At 39.6% G+C, this 19307-nt stretch overlaps 1 protein-coding gene across 4 annotated transcripts in view; it reads left to right on the forward strand.

Annotated features, from left to right (window-relative positions):
- Usp45 (ubiquitin specific peptidase 45) overlaps positions 1–18248 on the forward strand; it is an 80195-nt gene extending 61947 nt beyond the window's left edge. For 2 of the 4 annotated variants that reach the window (XM_021160939.2, XM_029475890.1), the window contains exons 14-18: positions 5750–6410; positions 7462–7559; positions 11219–11305; positions 12966–13119; positions 14591–18246. In XM_021160939.2, the coding sequence (XP_021016598.1) occupies positions 5750–6410; positions 7462–7559; positions 11219–11305; positions 12966–13119; positions 14591–14721 (1131 nt within the window). In that variant the 3' untranslated portion in view covers positions 14722–18246. Of the gene's footprint in view, positions 1–5749; positions 6411–7461; positions 7560–11218; positions 11306–12965; positions 13120–14590 lie in introns of all 4 variants that reach the window. The other 2 variants (XM_021160938.2, XM_029475891.1) reach the window with 1 other exon arrangement.
- The last annotated feature ends 1059 nt before the right edge of the window (positions 18249–19307 follow it).

Consider the following 19307-nt stretch of genomic DNA (forward strand, 5'->3'; position numbering starts at 1 on the left):
CTTTTCGGTTTTTCTTATCACTGACAGTGGCATAGAGAATATCCTTGTGTATACCCTTGCCTATTTGCCTATTTATAATTTTTTTTAATATAATTGACTCTGTAAACAGAATTCCTCAGAAAAGCATGGTCCTTTCAAAGCTGGGAGACCTGGGCTCTCCAGATGGCTCAGCATGTAAAGGTTGCTAAGCCTGCTTCCCTGAGTTCAGTCCCCAAAACCTGTATGTTAAAGTAAAACACTGACACACTAATTATCTAGTTAATTAAATTAATTTAAAAGCTTGAGTTTATTTATTTATTTTGCTTTGTGTTGTGAATGTAATGTTTTCATGATCATATCTTCTGTCCATAATATCCTTTTATTTTGCTTTGTCTGCTCTCTTGCTGATGCTTTCAGCTGTGGTATCTGTTATTTGATTTGTTGAGTTTTCGTTCCTAACAGTTACCCCCCCCCCTTTTTTTAAAGTATTTTCAATGATTTATCACTCAAATTATTTGCACAGCATCACTATGCAGATCAAAACATTATCTAGACTGGAAACAAAACAATAATATATCCCACTGATTGCCCAACATCATATGAAACACATTATATCAGCACTCACTAAACAGGTTCAGTGTGTAAAATGGAAAAGAACAGAATCTACATGTGTTGTTCCATACAGTGCTCGTGCCTAGAATCATTGTCATCATCATCCTAGCTCTGAGATCAGTGCTCATATTTCCTAGTGTCAAAAAGAAAAAAAAAATCCAAAATGGTATAAGGAATAAGATGGAAGCCCAAAACAAGGCAGGGGCACTGAGTCTGAAGAAGCATTATTACTTAGCGCACACAGCCCAGAGATACGGCATTGACTCAAGTCTCAGCCGTCACCTAATGTCCTAGGACACATCTCTCCATCTCAGTTCTCTCCAATCAGAGCCATTGGTAGAAAACACTTAATATGTAGTTGAAGATTAATAAACAATGGCTAAAACAAAGCAACATTAAAGCTAAAATTAAACATTTTAACACACTTTTGAGATGGCTATTCCCCCTAAAAATGCTGCTGAAGATGGGAAGATCTTGCAACCTTTGTATACTATTAGTATGTATATACAATCTTGTTCTGAAGAAGAGAGTGTGGTGGTTCCTCAGAAGTTGAAAATATAACCAGCACATGATTCGCCAGCTTCACATCTTCCCCCACTTGAAAGCTGTGTCTCTAAAGGGCATTTGCACATCTGTGTCCACAGAGTCCTGAAGGTGGGAGCAAGCAAGGGCATGGAAAGATAAATGGATTAACAAAATGGGTTAAGTGCACAAACTTCACAACATTTGGGTTTTTTCATCCAGATTTTCCAGTTGTGTTGATTATAGGCTTTTGTAGTAGGATCTGATGATTTTTTTTGAGTTTCCTCATTTTCTGTTGTTATGTCTCCCTTTTCATTTGATTTTGTTAATTAGGATACTGTCTCTGTGCCTTCTGGTTAGTCTGGCTAAAGGTTGATTTTTCTCAGAGAACCAGCTCCTGGTTTTGTTGATTCTTTGAACAGTTCTTTTTGTTTATACTTGGTTGATTTCAGCCCCGAGTTTGATTATTTCCTTCCATCTACTCCTCTTGGGTGAATTTGCTTCTTTTTGTTCTAGAGCTTACAGCTGTGCTGTCAGGCTGCTAGTGTATGCTCTCTCCATTATATTTGTGGAGGCACTCACAGCTATGAGGTTTCCTCTCAGCACTGCTCTCAGTGTGTCCCATGAGTTTGGATATGTTGTAGCTTCATTTTTATTAAACTATAAAAAGTTTTTAATTTCTTTATCCCTTGTTTGAACAGGTTATCATTGAGAGTGTTGTTCGACTTCCATGTATATGTGTGCTTTCCATTTTTGTTGTTATTGAAGACCAGCCTTAATCTGTGGTAATGTGATAGGGTGCATGGGATTATTTCAATCTTCTTGTATCTGTTGAGGCCTGTTTTGTGACCAATTATATGGTCAGTTTTGGAGAAGGTACCATGAGGTGCTTAGAAGAAGGTATATCCTTTTGTTTTAGGATGAAATGTTCTATAGTTATCTGTTAAATCCATGTGGTTTATAACTTCTGTTAGTTTCACTGTGTGTCTATTTAGTTTGTGTTACCATGATCTGTCCATTGCTGACAGTGGGCTGTTGAAGTCTCCCACTATTATTGTGTGAGGTGAGATGTATGCTTTGAGTTTTAGTAAAGTTTCTTTTATGAATGTGGCTGCCCTTCCATTTAGAGCATAGATATTTAGAATTGTTCATCTTGGTAGATTTTACCTTTGATGAGTATGAGGTGTCCTTTCTTACATTTTTTTTTTTGATAACTTTTAGTTGAAAGTCAATTTTATTCGATATTAGAATGGGTCCTCCAGCTTGTTTCTTGGGACCATTTGCTTGGAAAATTGTTTTCCAAGCCTTTACTCTGAGGTAGTGTCTGTCTTTGTCCCGGAGATAGGATTCCTATATGAGGCAAAATCCTGGGTCCTGTTTATGTAGCCAGTCTGTTCGACTATGTCTTTTTATTGGCAAATTGAGTCCATTGATGTTAAGAGATATTAAGGAATAGTGATTATTCCCTCCTGTTATTTTTGTTGTTATAGGTAGAATTATGTTTGTATGACTGTCTTCTTTTGGATTTGTTGAAAAAAGATTACTTTCTTGCTTTTTCTAGGGTGTAGTTTCCCTCCTTGTGTTGGTGTTTTCCATCTATTATCCTTTGTAGGTCTGGATTTGTGGAAAGATATTGTGTAAATTTGTTTTTGTCATGGAGTATCTTGGTTTCTCCATCTATGTTAATTGAGAGTTTTGCTGGGTATAGTAGCCTAGGCTGGTATTTGTGGTTCTCTTGGGGTCTGTATGACATCTGCCCAGGATCTTCTAGCTTTCATAGTCTTTGTTGAGAAGTCTGGTTGTAATTCTGATAGGTCTGCCTTTATATGTTTCTTGATCTTTCTCCCTTACTGCTTTTAATATTCTTTCTTTGTTTAGTATGTTTGGTGTTTTGATTATAATGTGATGGGAAGAATTTCTTTTCTGGTCCAGTCTATTTGGAGTTCTGTAGGCTTCTCGTATGTTCATGGGAATCTCTTTCTTTAAGTTAAGGAAGTTTCCTTCTATAATTTTGTTGTAGATATTACTGGCCCTTTCAGTTGGGAATCTTCACTCTCTTCTATACCTATGATCCTTAGGTTTGGTCTTCTCATTGTGTCCTGGATTTCCTGGATGTTTTGGGTTAGGAGCTTTTTGCATTTTGCATTTTCTTTGACTGTTGTGTCAATGTTTTCTATGGTATCTTCTGCACCTGAGATTCTCTCATCTATCTCTTGTATTCTGTTGCTGATGCTTGCATCTAGATTTCTTCCCAGGATTTCTGTCTCTAGAGTTGTCTCCCTTTGGGTTTTCTTTATTGTTTCTACTTCCATTTTTAGATTCTGGATGGTTTTGTTCAATTCCTTCACCTGTTTGATTGTGTTTTCCTGTAATTCTTTAAGGGATTTTTACATTTCCTCTTTAAGCGTTTCTAGCTGTTTACCTGTGTTCTCCTGTATTTTTAAAAGGGGGTTATTTATATCCTTCTTAAAGCCCTCTATTATCTTAATGAGGTGTGACTTTAAATCTGAGCCCTGCTTTTCTGGTGTGTTGGGGTATCCAGGGCTCTCTGGTGGGAGAACTGGGTTCTGATGATGCCAAATAGCCTTGGTTTCTGTTGCTAATGTTCTTGCCCTTGCCTCTTGCCATTTGGTTATCTGTGGTGTTAGTTGGTCTTGCTACCTCTGACTGTGACTTGTACCTCCTGTAAGCCAGGTTGTCAGCACTTCTGGGAGACCAGTTCTCTCTGGGAGGAGTTTGGGTATGACAAGAGCTGTGGCACAGGGTCAGTTCAGAGTGCAGACAGAAACCGGAAGGATCCTGTCCCAGGCTGCTCGTCCATTCCTGTGTCCTGAGGGTTCAGGCGGGCGCCTCTGAGCAGAAGTGTTGGTCTTAGGTGTGTCCGCAGTCCTGGGAGACCAGCACTCTCCAGGCTGTATTTAGGTATGGAGCACTGTGGCACAGGATCAGGTCCAGCCACAGACAGAAACCAGAAGGCAATTAGCACACTTTTTATATCTCCTTATAATCTACAGATTTCTGCTCTTACTTACTTACTGAAGAAATGTGGTTCTTTTGGCAATAATTTCCTATATTGAACAATAGTTTACTTTGTTCTTGAGTTCCCGTGGCTCTTACAAGTTCTTCTCTTTCCATTACTCCCTCTAATGAAAGCTAGAGGGAAATGTTAGCTTTGACTGTTTAATTTTCAGCAAGACAACTTGTAGCCGGGTTCGGAGGTACAGGCATGTGTTTCTAGAGCCCAGGAGGCTGGAGTAGGATCCCAAGCTAAGCTTCAGAGCAGTTCTGGTCCGAGCTGGACTATAGCAAGAGCTGTCTATGAAACCATAAACAAAATGGGGGCACAGTGCTGGGTGGGGAGTGAGAGAGAGTTACTGACTTTTATGTATTAAGTAGGGGCATGCAATTTTTACAATCTCTCCATATTGCTATTGAAGTATTTTATAGATACATTATTTCTCTAGAGATATTTCTGGCTGTTATTGTTCTGTTAAAATAGAAATCAACCTGACCTCCACTATGTGTACCTTCTCCCCACACTGTCTTTTCCTGCAGGACCTCCAGAGCTTCTGTCCCCTCTCTTCACCTATAGGCCTTTGAGCCCGGTGTGCCCACTGCTGGGGCTCTCTTGTTTTGCTCTGTATCTGATGAATCCTCCAATCCCCTTAATCTCAGATTAGGTCGTCCTGTATGTTTCTATGGCACTTGTATTTTCCCTGTAGTAACAGGACTTCTTATCGACATTTGGGTTCTTGACCGTGTTGTGCTCACTATTTTCAGTTCTGTACACCAATTATATTGAGTCAAGTTAAAAACTAAGAAATATGCCTAACAGGTGGATCTCAGCCTGGTCTCCAGAGCAAGTTCCAGGACAGCCAGGGTTACACATAGAAACCTTGTCTCAAAAAACTAAAACCAAAACAAAACCAAAACAAACAAAATAAAAAACAAGAAAAGAAATATGCCTAAAAAATGTTATAGATTACAGTTGCAGAAACAAGGTCTTAAGTAGGTTAAGTAAGGAATGTGGGGTTTTTCCCCCTTGTTTATTGTTTGCTTGCTTATTTTGAGGCAAGGCCTCACTATGTTACCACAAAACACAGATAACACAAGGTCAGCAGGCCTAAAACTGGCTAGATTAGATGTCATTCTACTTCATCACCTGTTTGTTTTGGTTTTGTGAGGCAGGGTTTCGACATATCCCTGGCTGTCCTCACAGAAATCCTCCTGCCTCTTCCTCTTGAGTGCTGGGAGTAAAGGCATGTGCCACCATGCCCAGCTCGACTTGGTGGATGTTATCCTGAAGTTTATAATTTATTATTAGCCATTTACTATGTGTTCTTTACTAGACCAAGCACAGTGATAGCAGTGAATAGCTCCTTTGTGTCTGATGGGTTTAAGTCTCCCTCGGATCCCTGTCCTATAGCAGGCCTGGGCTCTCCTTACAGGTAGCCACTGTTAGAGTCCCAGGCAACAGTTTACCTTCAAATCAGAGCAAGTTGATTCTCATTTAGGTAGATGGCTGTGAGAGGAGTATTTACTAAATAACTGCGGGCAGCTAAGTAGGACTTTAGTGGCATTTGTTTCCAATAAGATCACAAGATTCTTTTCTCTGAAAAATATTGTCAACTTACAGAACCAACTAAGTCATGACAGAAAACATTTAAGAAAATGGCCATCTGAAGAAGAGAAAACTGTTGTTACACACCCGAAGAATGACAGCTTGGAAGCCAGCCCGCCTGCCAGCACCCTCAGCACTGAGGCGTCGCTGAATGAGAGCCTCACTGACGGCAGCGAGAGAGACGCCAGCCTAGAGAGCAGTGTGGATGCCGACAGCGAGGCTTCGGAGCCCGAGAACACTTCCAAGCAGTCTGTGCTGCTCCGGTCCAGGGGTGATTCCTGCGGGCACGCGGAGCAGCACCCACACCTCCCACTGGCAAGTGAATTGCCACACGCCAAGGAGACGCACGGTGGCGAGGAGGAAATGGCGGAAGCGATTGCTGAACTTCATTTGAGCGGCACTGTAACTGGCAATAGAGATTTCCACAGGGAAAAACAGCCACTAAATGTCCCAAATAATTTGTGTTTTTCAGAGGGAAAACATACGAGGCTTCACAGTGCCCAAAATGCTTTTCAGACTCTTTCTCAGAGTTATGTAACTACTTCTAAAGAATGCTCAGTCCAGTCCTGTCTCTACCAGTTCACATCCATGGAGTTATTAATGGGCAACAATAAGCTGCTCTGTGAGGACTGTACTGAAAAGAGAAGGAAGTGCCACAAAGAAACCAGCTCTGCAGGTAAACAGCTCATTGCCTGCTTTCTGTGTTGCTGATGGATTGGAGGTAACTCGGGCTTTACAGTTCCTTAATGGGTGACCCCAAGTTCCTGGGTGCCTTGGGCCTCTTGGCACAGGCCTTGTTCTACTTGGGTCTCTGAATTCAGGACACTGGCTGGGCAGAGTAGATTCCCAGGAGAGATTGCAGTAAATGGAGAGCAAGAAGTACACTTCTCTGTCTTGAAACTGCAAACCCATTTGCAATCAAATCTGAGGGATCTAGCTGTTTAAAACCTTTCTGAAATATCCCTAAAACTTATGGTTGAATCGCTAGTAGGATTTGAAATTACTGCCTCCACAAATCTCCCCTAGTTCTCATAAGTCCAGTATATGTATTGAAGTTCTTAAATATACTTATGCCATGAATCTAGTGCTTGCTTGATTAGAGAAAGATGAGAATTCTCACCTGATGAATTTCGCTACCATCAGTGAATGCAAAGACTATTTTTGGTGGCTGCACTGTTGCTTGGGCTGGGGAGAGGGCTTAGTAGATAACAGGCAGGGAGAGGCAGATGCATCTTGTGGTCAACATAGTGAGCTCCTTGCCACGTGGTGAGGCCCTAGCATAAAAAACAAAACGAAACAAAGGAAAAACCCAAGGTGGAAAAGCGATTATGAAAGCTGTGTGTGCACTGTCAACTTCCGGCCTCCACATGCATGTGCACAATGTGCATTACCTGTGTGCCCCCCAACATACATTTAAAAAGTTTCTTTAATATTTTAATATATTTAAAACATGGTTTAGCAAGTGTGGTGGGTCATACTTTTAGTCCTGGCACATGGAGGCAAAGACAGGCAGATCTGTGAGTTTGAGGCCAGCCTGGTCTACAGACTGAGTTCCAGGACAGCCAGAGGTACACAGAGAAATCTTGGTCCCCTAACTTCTCCTTCCCCTGCAAAACACCCCAAAACATGATGTAATACTATATAAATAGGTTTTTATAAATGCCTACCATGTTATAAGTAATATAGTCAATGAAATTTTACAAGTAACTCTGTTATATGTTATTCAGAAAAGAAGGCAGGAGGAGTTTATACTAATGCCAGGAAGCAGCTACTCATATCTGCCGTTCCTGCTATCCTAATCCTTCACCTGAAAAGATTCCACCAGGTAAGAGGCCATTTAGCAACACTATAATGAGGTTCATGATATGTCCGTAGCCTCCTAAGTCCTCTGAGAGACTGTGAAGCTTTAGAAAGTGTTTCCTGGAATTAAGAGAATTATGTGAGATTTCTTGTCCTGGTGAGGGGGAAGCTTGACTAATATTGAAAGATTTAAGTGGTAGTGTGTGGTCACAAGTATGTCTTAATGGAGACTACACTTGATCTTAGCCAAAAGGCCGAGAAGCGATCTTAATGGAGACTAAATGTTACTAAGAAGAATTACAAGGAGCAAAAAGGCAAAGCCCACACAGCTTTTGAGCTCCCGTGATGGTGTTTGAGCTGGCCAGTGCTGACTAGAGACTAAGCAAAGGAAGGAAGGAGGCCCTACACACAAGGCTTCAACCCAGATGCCTTTAGTGTTAAAGAAAAGATGGCCTTTCTGTAACTGTTTATGATTGTAACTTTGGAGCTTGTTCAATGGGGTTTTTCTTTCTTCTTGGTGTTTGGTTTAAACAGGATTTTCTGTTTGCTAAACAGGTGCTCTGCCACTGACAACTCTTGCCCTGTTTTTCTTTTCTCTTTTAAATTTAAGAGACAGGAGCTTGGGAAGTTGCCCAAGCTGGTCTAGAATTTTCTGCGTAGCCTGGAAAGACCTTGACATTGTAATCTTGCTCAGACCTCCTAAGCAGCTGGATTAAAAACCTTTCCTAAAGACCTGTGTCACCATCCCTAACTGCTCTTTAAAAGAAAAAAATAAATAAATAACAATAATAATAACTTTTTAACTTCTCTGGAAGAAGAAATAAATATAGATCTCTTTTTGAAAAGAGTTTTTTGTTTGTTTGTTTTGTACTTTAAAATAACATTAGTAATTGAGAGCTAGAAAAATAGCTCATAGCTCAGTTGGTAAAGTGGTTAGTAAAGCACTTGGGGGATGGGCAAGGGGAAATCATTGTGAGTTCAAGTACAGCCAGAAGTGCATAGTGAGACCCTAAACAACAACAACAAACACAGAAACCAAAACAATCATAAAAGCTCATGATTCTCCATAACACATTTTATGGGAACGTGGTAGAGAGCTGTGGTATCTCATCTCATCTGGATACCTGGTGAAGGTGCGTCTCCACCAACTATGAAAAAGGAAGGGCATGCCAGATGCAGAAACTAATTTGTTTTGTATTTGGTCCTTGCGTCCTTGTTTAACCAACTCAAAAGGGGGGGGGGGCTTGTGTACTTTAAAGGAATTATTTATGAATACTTCAGTCCCTTCTTATTCTGAAGCTGAATGTAACCTCAACAAAGCCCTGGTCTTGTTCCCAAGGGTTGCAAGTGATGGAGATGAGTAATATCCAACTTTGTTTCTTTGTATCTCTGAAGTCATGTTTTTCTATAGTAACTTTAGAGCTGTCTTTCAGAACTATACACACACTTAAACGCAAACCTCAGCTGACTAGAGGTCATTGTCAAAGACATGCCAACTGACTGAATGTGTGACTATGCAGACTCCTCTTACCGTCTCAGAAGGAAAGTGTGGGCTCCAAAAGAGGAAGGGGTGAGAGCTTCTGAAGAGGGAAACAAAGTCGAGTACACTACAAAATAGGCCCGTCTTCCCAAGCAAATCCAATATATAAATGAGATTTCCTTTTGTAACTGTGCAATTTAACAAAGATACAGAAGACCTAGACATGCACATGTGCCAACAGTGGGAGTTTGCACTGGTAACACTGCCTAGAAAGTCAGTAATTTATATCAGGTGATGTTGTAAATAGAGCAATTTTTTTTTAAGTAAAGATACTTCCCTAATCTCAGTTCTAAGAACTTGCAGCACTGAAATAGAGGTATACCCAGCATAGCCGTTTCTCTTACAGATCAAACCAGATGGAGGGTTTAGCATCTAGTGTATAGGGCATCTGACTTACATTTCAATGACTAGAGGAGAATCATTCTGTTAAAAGAAAAACAAAGTGCAAATGACTGCATACATAAAGCTACTTCCTTAGAATTATCACCCAGAAGAGGATTCATCCTCTAGGCCTCTATAGAAGCTTTTCTATAAAGTAGTTCTAAACAGTCTCAGTGTGACTGGGAGAACGCACCGGTCTGAATAATCCTATTGCTGGCATTGGATACTTACAAATGTCACCCGATGAAAACGAAGGCAAAGAAAGCCAATGTAGGGTGGATAGTTGTTCCTGTAGATGATCTTGTAATTTCATGTCCGCTCTCATGTGACTCTTCATGATCACCTGGGGCCTGGGGAGATGGCTTAGCTGATGAAGAGCCTGACATATAAGCAGAAGCACCTGAGTTTGGTCCTAGATACGTGTTAAAAACAAAACCAAAAACCTGTTCATGGTTTATGCTTGAAATGTGTCACGTGAGGGGAGGTAGTCACAGGCTGATCAGCCCGCATAGTCTAATTGGGGAATTGAAGGCCAGGAATAGACTCCATCTCGGGAACCAAATGATGATACCTGCAGAGTGACATCCAAACAATGACGCTAGCAGTTGTCCCCTAGCCTCCATATATACACACACATCCCCAGTACATGCACTCATGTCTGCACTTGTGAACAAGTGCACCCACGTGAAGGAACACATACATGTTCACAGGTCACGTGGACAACATTAGTTCATTGGTATATTGTGACTAAAATGTTTTTATAAAGAAAACCCAGAAATCAACTGTGAGAAATACAGTGAAAGTATGTGATTGGTATGCAGTGATATCAAGAAAGCCCTGTGTGAAAGGTAGCATCGGATTTGTCTGTGTATACCATTCCCATTTAAGTATCTTCTCATCCTTTTGTTTTTATTACCGTTTGTGTGTGTGTGTGTGTCTGTGTGTATGTCTGTGTGTGTATGTGTATGTGTGTATGTGTGTGTGTATTTGCGTGTGTGTATGTGTCTCTGTGTGTCTCTGTGTGTCTCTGTGTGTGTCTGTGTGTGTGTCTGTGTGTGTACGTGTGTGTGTCTGTGTCTGTGTGTGTCTGTGTCTGTGTGTGTGTAGGTGAGAGAACAACTTTTGAGAGATGGTTTTCTCCTTCCACCGTGGATTTTAGGTATCCAGCCTGGGTCTTAAGGCTTGCGCAATAAATACCTCTCCCTGCTGAATCATCTCACCAGCCCTCAGTTACTTTTTGTTATCATCACATGATGGAAAACATACATTTTTTTCAAGGTTATCTTTGGGAACTAAAGTAAAAACATAAGTAGAATTTTCTTAAGATCATAAAAGTTCATTTGACAGATGTATGCATACCATTTACTTTTATTGAAAAAACTTTAAGATGCTCCAAGTCTCTCATACTTAGTAAATATTATTGAGTTTTAGAAACAAGAAGTACCTAATAAGATCTCTTTGTACCCATTTTCTGTTGTGACCTAGATGAGGTTGCCTACATTCAAGTTCATTTTTAACAAGTCATTGCGTTAGATATCTTTAACCCTTTGTTGACTACATTTCTATGACAGTATATACCAGTGGATTAGCTTTTAGCACATTAAATTAATTTTTTTCCATTAATTGTTGTAAAACTACAGAGAAGGTAGTTGATCTATGAAAATTTAGATCTATGAAAATATCTTTTAGAATTCTTCTTTTGGTTTTAATTAACATATACTTTATACTTAATTTGTACTTTTTTTTTGTTTTGTCTCTTTAAGGCTGGCTTGAGTCTTCGTAAAGTAAACAGACATGTAGACTTTCCGCTTACCCTTGACTTGGCACCGTTCTGTGCGGCTACCTGTAAGGTATGAGATATTAAGGGATTTAATTAATTTGCTATTGTTTATTAGACCATGCTTTTGGTTTTGTTTAAATAAAGTTCTCTTCTTGAATGAGTAATTGTGGCGTGTTAGTACATCAGATGTGACTTTTGGTCTTTGGAAGATGAGTAAGGTGTTAGGCATGGACGCCAACCATCAGAGCTGCACACTCTTAGTTAGGAGCAGGTGATATGTTGGCTTTATGCCTTCCTGTGCCTCTGAGGAAGCCAAATAATGATTATAGTTTTAGCATTTGTGAAGGTCTGTATGTTTTGCAAATAAACACACTACTGAGTTATTTTTATGCTATTTCACAAATACTGATAGCCATGTAGTTGTTAACGGAGTAGAATAGGCCTAAATTGCTGATGCCTTCCTAACAAGGTTCATAATTGCTTGCAGATACTTACATGTAAGACGTGTGTGGGCAGAATTGATGAACATTTTATTGAGGAAGATAGATATAGGGAGGTGAATGTCATGCTCATGATTACTGGCCTCAGGGCCAGTTTTGTGGTGTCACAGGTTACTGACTGCGCTGAATCTAGCATGTTGACTAAGTGAGTGCAGCTTTCTGGTGAATATAATTTATTAGATGTGGAACACCAGCTCCGTCAGTTACTAACATTCATCATTCTTAGGAGTAACAGATAATTCAGCAGTAGGAAGGAGGCTTCGAAAGCTCAGTGTTTAGGTTTTAAGAACAATGTGTTTTTGAAAGCACCTATTGTAAAGAATTACTGACATACTTAGCATACTGTGGACAGAACAGTGCAATGAACTTCCATCCTCCATTCCTACAGTGTCAGGTCTGTGGTCAGTCTTGTCCCCCCACCCACCCACATGCTTGTCTATGCTGTCCTCTGTAAGTGCTTTGAAGAAAGTATAATTTCATTATAGATGCCTAAACTACAATAAGTACTGTGTTCCTTTTCTGGTTTTGTTTTGTGTGTTTTTCTCTTGAGATAAGATCTTGCCCAGACTGGTCCTGAACTCACGAGCCCTCAGCCTCAGCCGCTCAAGCACCGGGATTGTAGGCTTGTACAACACATAACCACCATGTCCTTTCTACTATGGATTGCTTTTTTTGGTGGGTGGGGATGGCAGTTGAACTCAAGACATCACACATGTACTGAGCTAGATGTTTCTGGCCTCTTCTCTAATGTTAACCCAGCCACAGTGTCATTTAACATGTCGTTTATACAGTTAGTGTTCATATTTCCTGTTGTCATATGCATATGATTTTTAAAGTGAATTAGCATTCAATTCATTTTAAAGATCAATACAATAATTACATTAATTAATATGCAAGCAAATTGATGATGCTTATACTATGTTAAAGTATGGTTTCTTCTTCCTTCTTTTGGACTCTTTCTTGTATTTCACCATAATGTAGAATTTGATGATGACCTCTGTCATTGTTCTCTATGTGAGGCAGTTGTGAGCAGAGCAGAGAGGACTGGGTACACTTGGGTTTGGTAGTCCCCCTCTTTGTTTTGTTTTCATAATGCCATTCCATAGAGGGCATTTTGTCTGTTAGCAAGCACAGAGGATCTCAATATGGTTCAAGAATACATCTTTCTTATGTGTTTTTACTTTTTCATGAGCTGTTTGACTAAATGTTACCCTTTTCTCTGTTTGGAAGAATATAAGTGTGGGCGAGAAGGTTCTCTACGGTCTCTACGGTATAGTGGAGCACAGCGGCTCCATGAGAGGAGGCCACTACACTGCTTACGTGAAAGTGAGAGTACCCTCCAGGAAGCTGTCCGAGTGCATCACCGGGAGGAAGACTGCAGCCGGTACGCCACCTAAGGATGTCTCCTCCTAAAAGCTAAAGATTTATTCTGACTTTTTAGAAAAGGAGCTCCAAATGGATTCATTTTATTAATCTTAAGTCTGCTTAGATAATCTTCAAGAATCTTAATCATCACAAAGTAATATCCTTTTAGGCAATATGAATTGACAATTTTTTAAAGTTACTTCAGAGAAGCAGTAGTTTCTTTGCTGTTGTTGTTTTTTGCTTTTGTTTTTGTAAAAACAATATGTGTGTGCATGTGTCTGTGTCTGTGTACTGGTGTGCACAGCATAATGTGGCTGTCTGAGAGTAAATACCAGCAGTTTGTTCTGGCCTTCCATCTTGTTGTCCTGATTTTGCCCCTGGGCTGTGTATGTCAGACCTGGGGACTTCTGGGCTATTCTCTTGCGGCTGCCTCCCATCGTCCCATAGGAACGCTGGGATAACTGACACATATCACTGATAGATGACTGTTTTTGCCCTGGTTGTGGAGTCAAATTCAGATCATCAAGCTTGTGTGGCTAGTGCTTCTAACCACATCCTCAGCCGCATTCCCCTTTTGAAGATACACCAGCCATCAAGAGCGGGACTTGGAAACGTGCTAGCTATTACTGCAGGTCATTGAGTTTGCTTCCCTAGATTCCTTTCTTTTCAAAGGGTTTATATTTTGTTAATGGGTGTCTGCGTGAATGTGAGGGTGTAAAGTGCACTTGCGCAAAGAGAAGAGGGCATGTGATCCCTGGAGCTGGAGATGCAGCAGTGGCTGTGATGCTCAGCACAGGTGCTGGGAACTGAACTCTTAATCGTCTGCAAGAGCAGTATGTGGTCTTAACTGATGAGCCATCTCTTTACCTCCCCTTTATTAGTTGTGTTGTTGTTAGGTTGTTCTTTTTGTTTTGACATAGGATCTCACTATGTAGCTCTGTCTAACTTGAAACTTACGATATAGATTAGGCTGGCTTCAAACTCACAAAAACTACCTGCTTTTACCTCCCTTATGTTAGGATTAAAGGTGTGTACCACCATGTCCATCTCTGTTATTAGCTTTTAAAATATATTATTTGTGTGTGTGTGTGTGTGTGTGTGTGTGTGTGTGTGTTGTATGTACGTGTGCCTATGTTTGGCTGTCAGAGAACAATTTCATGTACTCAGTTCTCTCCTTCCACCTTTGTGTGGGTTCTGGGGATGGAGCTGCTGCCCAGGCTGGTACAGCAAGCCCTTTCCTCGCTGCACCATCTCACCAGTTTCTCCACCTTCTTTTTTGGTGAAAATGAATATTTCTCTGGGAAACTAATTATTATAAGGCTAATATTTCACTAGATTTTTAAGTTAAAAATTTATTAACTGGAAGTAGTTATCAATCTTAGATCTTATAGATCTTAGAATTAAATACAGCTCATAATAGCTGTGTCAGTGTTTACAATTTAGAAGACATAAACACACTAACTGTAAAATTGTACTTTCTGTTCTGCTAGGTTTGAAAGAACCTGATAGTGAATTGGGAGGCCACTGGGTCCACGTCAGCGACACCTACGTGCAGGTGGTTCCAGAGTCAAGAGCCCTGAGTGCACAAGCTTATCTCCTTTTTTATGAAAGAATATTATAATATCTGTTCATTGTTATTTAGGTCATTTTTATTTTAATGCTGAAGTTGTAACCATAATATGTAATGTGCCTTTGTAGTCTTTAGGAATAGTGCATCCTTCCAGCGTTATTTAACTCTTTCAACATGTGGTGAATCCTTTAAAAAAAAAATTAATTAATGTGACAGGCAGTTGTGCACGCCTTTAATTCCAGCACTTGGGAGGCAGAGGCAGACAGATCTCTGTTTGAGGCCATCTAGGGCTATTCAATAATACCTTGTCATGAAATATTAAACCAAAAATTAATTAATGCTTTCAAATCTTTTTTGTTTTTTTTTTGTTTTTTTTTTTTTTGGTTTTNNGAGANAGGGTTTCTCTGTGTAGCCCTGGCTGTCCTGGAACTCACTCTGTAGACCAGGCTGGCCTCGAACTCAGAAATCCACCTGCCTCTGCTTCCCAAGTGCTGGTATTAAAGGCGTGCGCCACCACTGCCTGGCTCAAATCTATATTTTTAAATGTAAAAACATGTCTTATGTTAATTTTCATGTCCATGGAAATTGCCCCTCTACACACACACACACACACACACACACACACACACACAGAGTTGATAGTATAGCAACCCCCTCTATGAAATGACTCATCCTTACATACATTCAGAGATGATGCTGAATTGGATCTTTAGTATACTATTTCCTAATGTAATACAACCTTCCCGAGTGGATCCAATATATCTTATGCTACAATTTGCTTACTTTTTGTTGAAGCCTTTTTTAAGCTTGGCTGTTTTGAATCATACTTCCCATTTTTATGTGCTAGTTATTTTTCTAGTAAACATTGATGTGAGTTTATAGCTATGAAAGGAAAACCATACATCCTTGCACCACCCCACTTTAAATCATCTCAGGGCTCTGCAGTGGTGTGTGTGTTAGTCTATAGGAAAAGTTTCTAGAACAGTCTGAACTAGTGCCTAATGTAACATAATTATTTTTTCATATTTTATGTGAGTCAGTAGTATAAAAAGGAGCCATTGTAATTTTGGTAGTGTGAGTTTACAAGTAATGAATTGATTCGCTTATTGCTTTGAATATTTGAAGGTATTGAAACATTTCATAAACTAATCATTTGCAGTCTTCGAAAGATAATTTACAACACATAAAACTGGTAAATAGAAGTTGATAGTCTATATAGGAATATAGAATACTTTAAGGATATCTTTGAACTATAAACCACCAAATTATATTTATAAATGGTAGAGATCATATTCTTATAACCAACAATGAATATATAATACTTTTTTACTTCTATACATTAATACATGTTAAGCATGGTTTTGTCTTCATCAGCATTATTTAAAACTTCAGGTGGATAGTTAGGGTTGTAGTTCAATGGCAAAGCACTCGCCTGGCCAGTGCAAGGCCCTGGTTCCATCCCTAGCAAAACAAAGAAAATATTCAGGTGGGCACAGACTTGCCACTCTGTTCCCCTTAAGTAAGCAGTAACACAGAATAGTTTCTTCTAGCAGTCAAAGGATTGAACTGTGAAAACTTAGCATGAAAAATATTACTACCAAGATTTTCAATACTCAATGAAGTGGTTCACTGATACATAGTATTGAATCAAGATGTAAGGGAACAGGTTCAATGTCTTAGTCATCAGTGCCTGTGTTTGATTCTATGGGCAAATGTGAGGGAGAGAGGCTGTAAACTGTCCAGACCTTTAGCCAGGATCGAACCTTCTTAACATGTGTAACATAAAGTCACCAGTGTTGCCTCTTGATATGTGGCTGGGTAAAACTGATTGTCTAATGGAGACATTTTAAAATTGTGGAGAAATTTTCAATGGTATTTGAATTTTTTTATTGAAGGTGAAGAAATATATTTTATCTGTAGAGCCCAGTTGTGTCCTCTAAAAAGAACTTTCCAGTGTCTTGTGTTTCATCAGACATTCAGCGTTATTAATCTACTGACACGGAAGAGTCTAGCACCAGAGCAATGAATGAGAAAAGTAATTTATTTGTTCAAGCTAGCCTGTCATAGCAGTTGCACCCACACCCCTAAACAAATGCAAACAGTCAGCCTTTTTCCCCCTCTCTCCTGGAAAAGATACTATTAAGACATATACAATCTAAGCAGGTTCCAATACCTGGCATATGACAGTATTTTATGAGCCTTTAAAACAGAAAAACCTGCTGAGTGATGGTGGCCCATGCCTTTAGATTCAGCACTTGGGAGGCAGAGGCAGAGGCAGGTGGATTTGAGTTCAAGGACACCCTGGTCCACAGAGCAAGTTCCAGGAAAGCCAAGACAACACAGAGAAACCTTGTCTCAAAAAACTTGGGGGAAAAAAACCCTAAAATCTATATGATTTTATACATTATTCTAGTAGTGACGTGCAAATAAAATGTTCATTTCTTACCTAGTGCTGAGGAGATTCTGAAATGTATTTTTTTTTAATGACCTAAAGTTTGAGTGTTTTTCTTGCCACCTGAAAATGTAGGAAAATGGTTTGATTTGACACCTAGGAATTTCTTATCAAGCTTATGTAATATAGAAAAATCACCCAGATCTACACTTAAATTTTTGTTCTTACTTTGAAGTTTTCCAAAGCACATTTGTAGAAATTTTAAATTGTGAGGCTACTGTACTAACAGATTACCTCAGGAAACCGTGCAAATAAACAGGAATGTTTACAAATCCGCACAACTAGTTAGTGCTTTGGCACCGTGAATTTGAAAGGTAAAAGAGAGACGTTTTTATCTAGAAACTGGTTTACAGGGTACCTCTAGCCCCAGTTCTCCCCTGACTTTCCCATATTTAAAATAATAAAATTCTGATGATGTGCCAATTATGTGAATGCTTGTGACATAAACAAATATACATCTGTATTTAAGATTTGTTGTTTAATGTTTTAAAAAATAATATGAAGACTGCTTATGTAGGTGGTCAAGGGGATGATCATATATCAACAGAGCTATTTTACCATACCTAATAGTTCTTAGCTTGCATGTGTGATTAATTAGTGATTTTTATCTAATAGTTGAATGAGATATCCTGAAGATATGCAATGGCTTCATGAAATGTAGCTGTGAAATGTCACCACACATCAAACTTTTATACTACAAAATAACATCCTGCCTACTTTCATGAACTTTATACTCAGCTTATTTTTCTGCATGACATGTGGTCATATAAACCTAAACCAAATATGTGTGATAAAATCAAGCTTTCAGCTAGCATCCATTGCAGTATTAGAGAAATGATTTCTGCATTAAAATGTTTTTGTTCATGTAGAAATCATCAATTCAAATGTGTTTAAAAGATGATTATTTTTAGGTATCAGTAATACATTCATGGTATCATTCCTTCTCTTTCATCCAGTTTTACAGTATTTTAAAAATATCTGTGTAACTTATTGAGCATTATTTGATCATTGCTGTATGTATAAAGATCACAATAAATATTAGATTCTTATGTTAATTGATTAGGCCTAGAGTTTTTTGCATTATACATTGTTAGCAGAATGTTAATAAACATTGTGTCCATGCCTATTTTAGTTCCCTGGCTTGCTATAAACAAGATATAACTGAGGAGTTTGTGAACAACAACACTTTCTGGCCTACACTCTTAGAGGTCAGGAAGCTGAGGACACAGACAAACAGATCTACTGTCACAAGAGGCTGGGGGGGGGGGTGCGCTCTGAGTGTTTGTTCACCTGGTCAAAGAGGAAGGGCTTCACAGTCAGAACCTAATCACTTTCTAATACTCCACTTCACAGAACTTTCACATGGGGAGTTTGTGAATGGGGCACAAACATCTAGTTCATAGTGGCCTTCAAGTTCCAGGAATGCACTATTTTAAAATAAATTTGTCACCAATCTAATACTAGGAGTTGTATCTATTAGTTCTTCCACTGAGCTATGTTTTCATGCCAGAAAACAAACAAACAAAGCTGTCAGCTATTTCTCAGAATGATTTGAGTTACTTAGATAGGATTGTGTCTGAGTCAGGGTCTCTACTCCTGCACAAACATCATGACCAAGAAGCAAGCTGGGGAGGAAAGGGTTTATTCAGCTTACACTTCCATGTTGCTGTTCATCACCAAGGAAGTCAGGACTGGAACTCAAAGCAGGTCAGGAAGCAGGAGCTGATGCAGAGGCCATGGAGGGATGTTCCTTACTGGCTTCCTTGGTCTGATAGAAAGATGGAATGGTGCCAACTAGGTGGTAATAGCATGAAAGGCTGGGGCAGAGTTCTTCAGCAGGCAGTATATGCTTTGAATCAACGTTCGATATATGGTACAGTTTCACCCATAGCCAGGACCCATGGGTCCTGGAATCAAGGGGTGGAAAAGGGAACAGTTCCACTCACTATCACTCCTAGTGACCCTCTAGGAACATTTTTCCTGTCCCCATAACTCTAGGCTCTGCAGGCCTAGAAGTTTTGGCTCTAGAGCGGGGGAGTGCTCCTACCAGGAGCTACAAGAAACATTCCATTGAACTGGAAGCTCAGACTTCCCCCTGGTCATTTTGGGCTTCTAATGCCCTTAAACCAACAGGCTAAAAAAGGAATAACAGTGTTAGGAGAGGTGATAGATCCAGATTACCATG

This window comes from Mus caroli, chromosome 4 (genome assembly GCF_900094665.2).
Source record: "Mus caroli chromosome 4, CAROLI_EIJ_v1.1, whole genome shotgun sequence".
Classification (NCBI taxonomy): domain Eukaryota; kingdom Metazoa; phylum Chordata; class Mammalia; order Rodentia; family Muridae; genus Mus; species Mus caroli.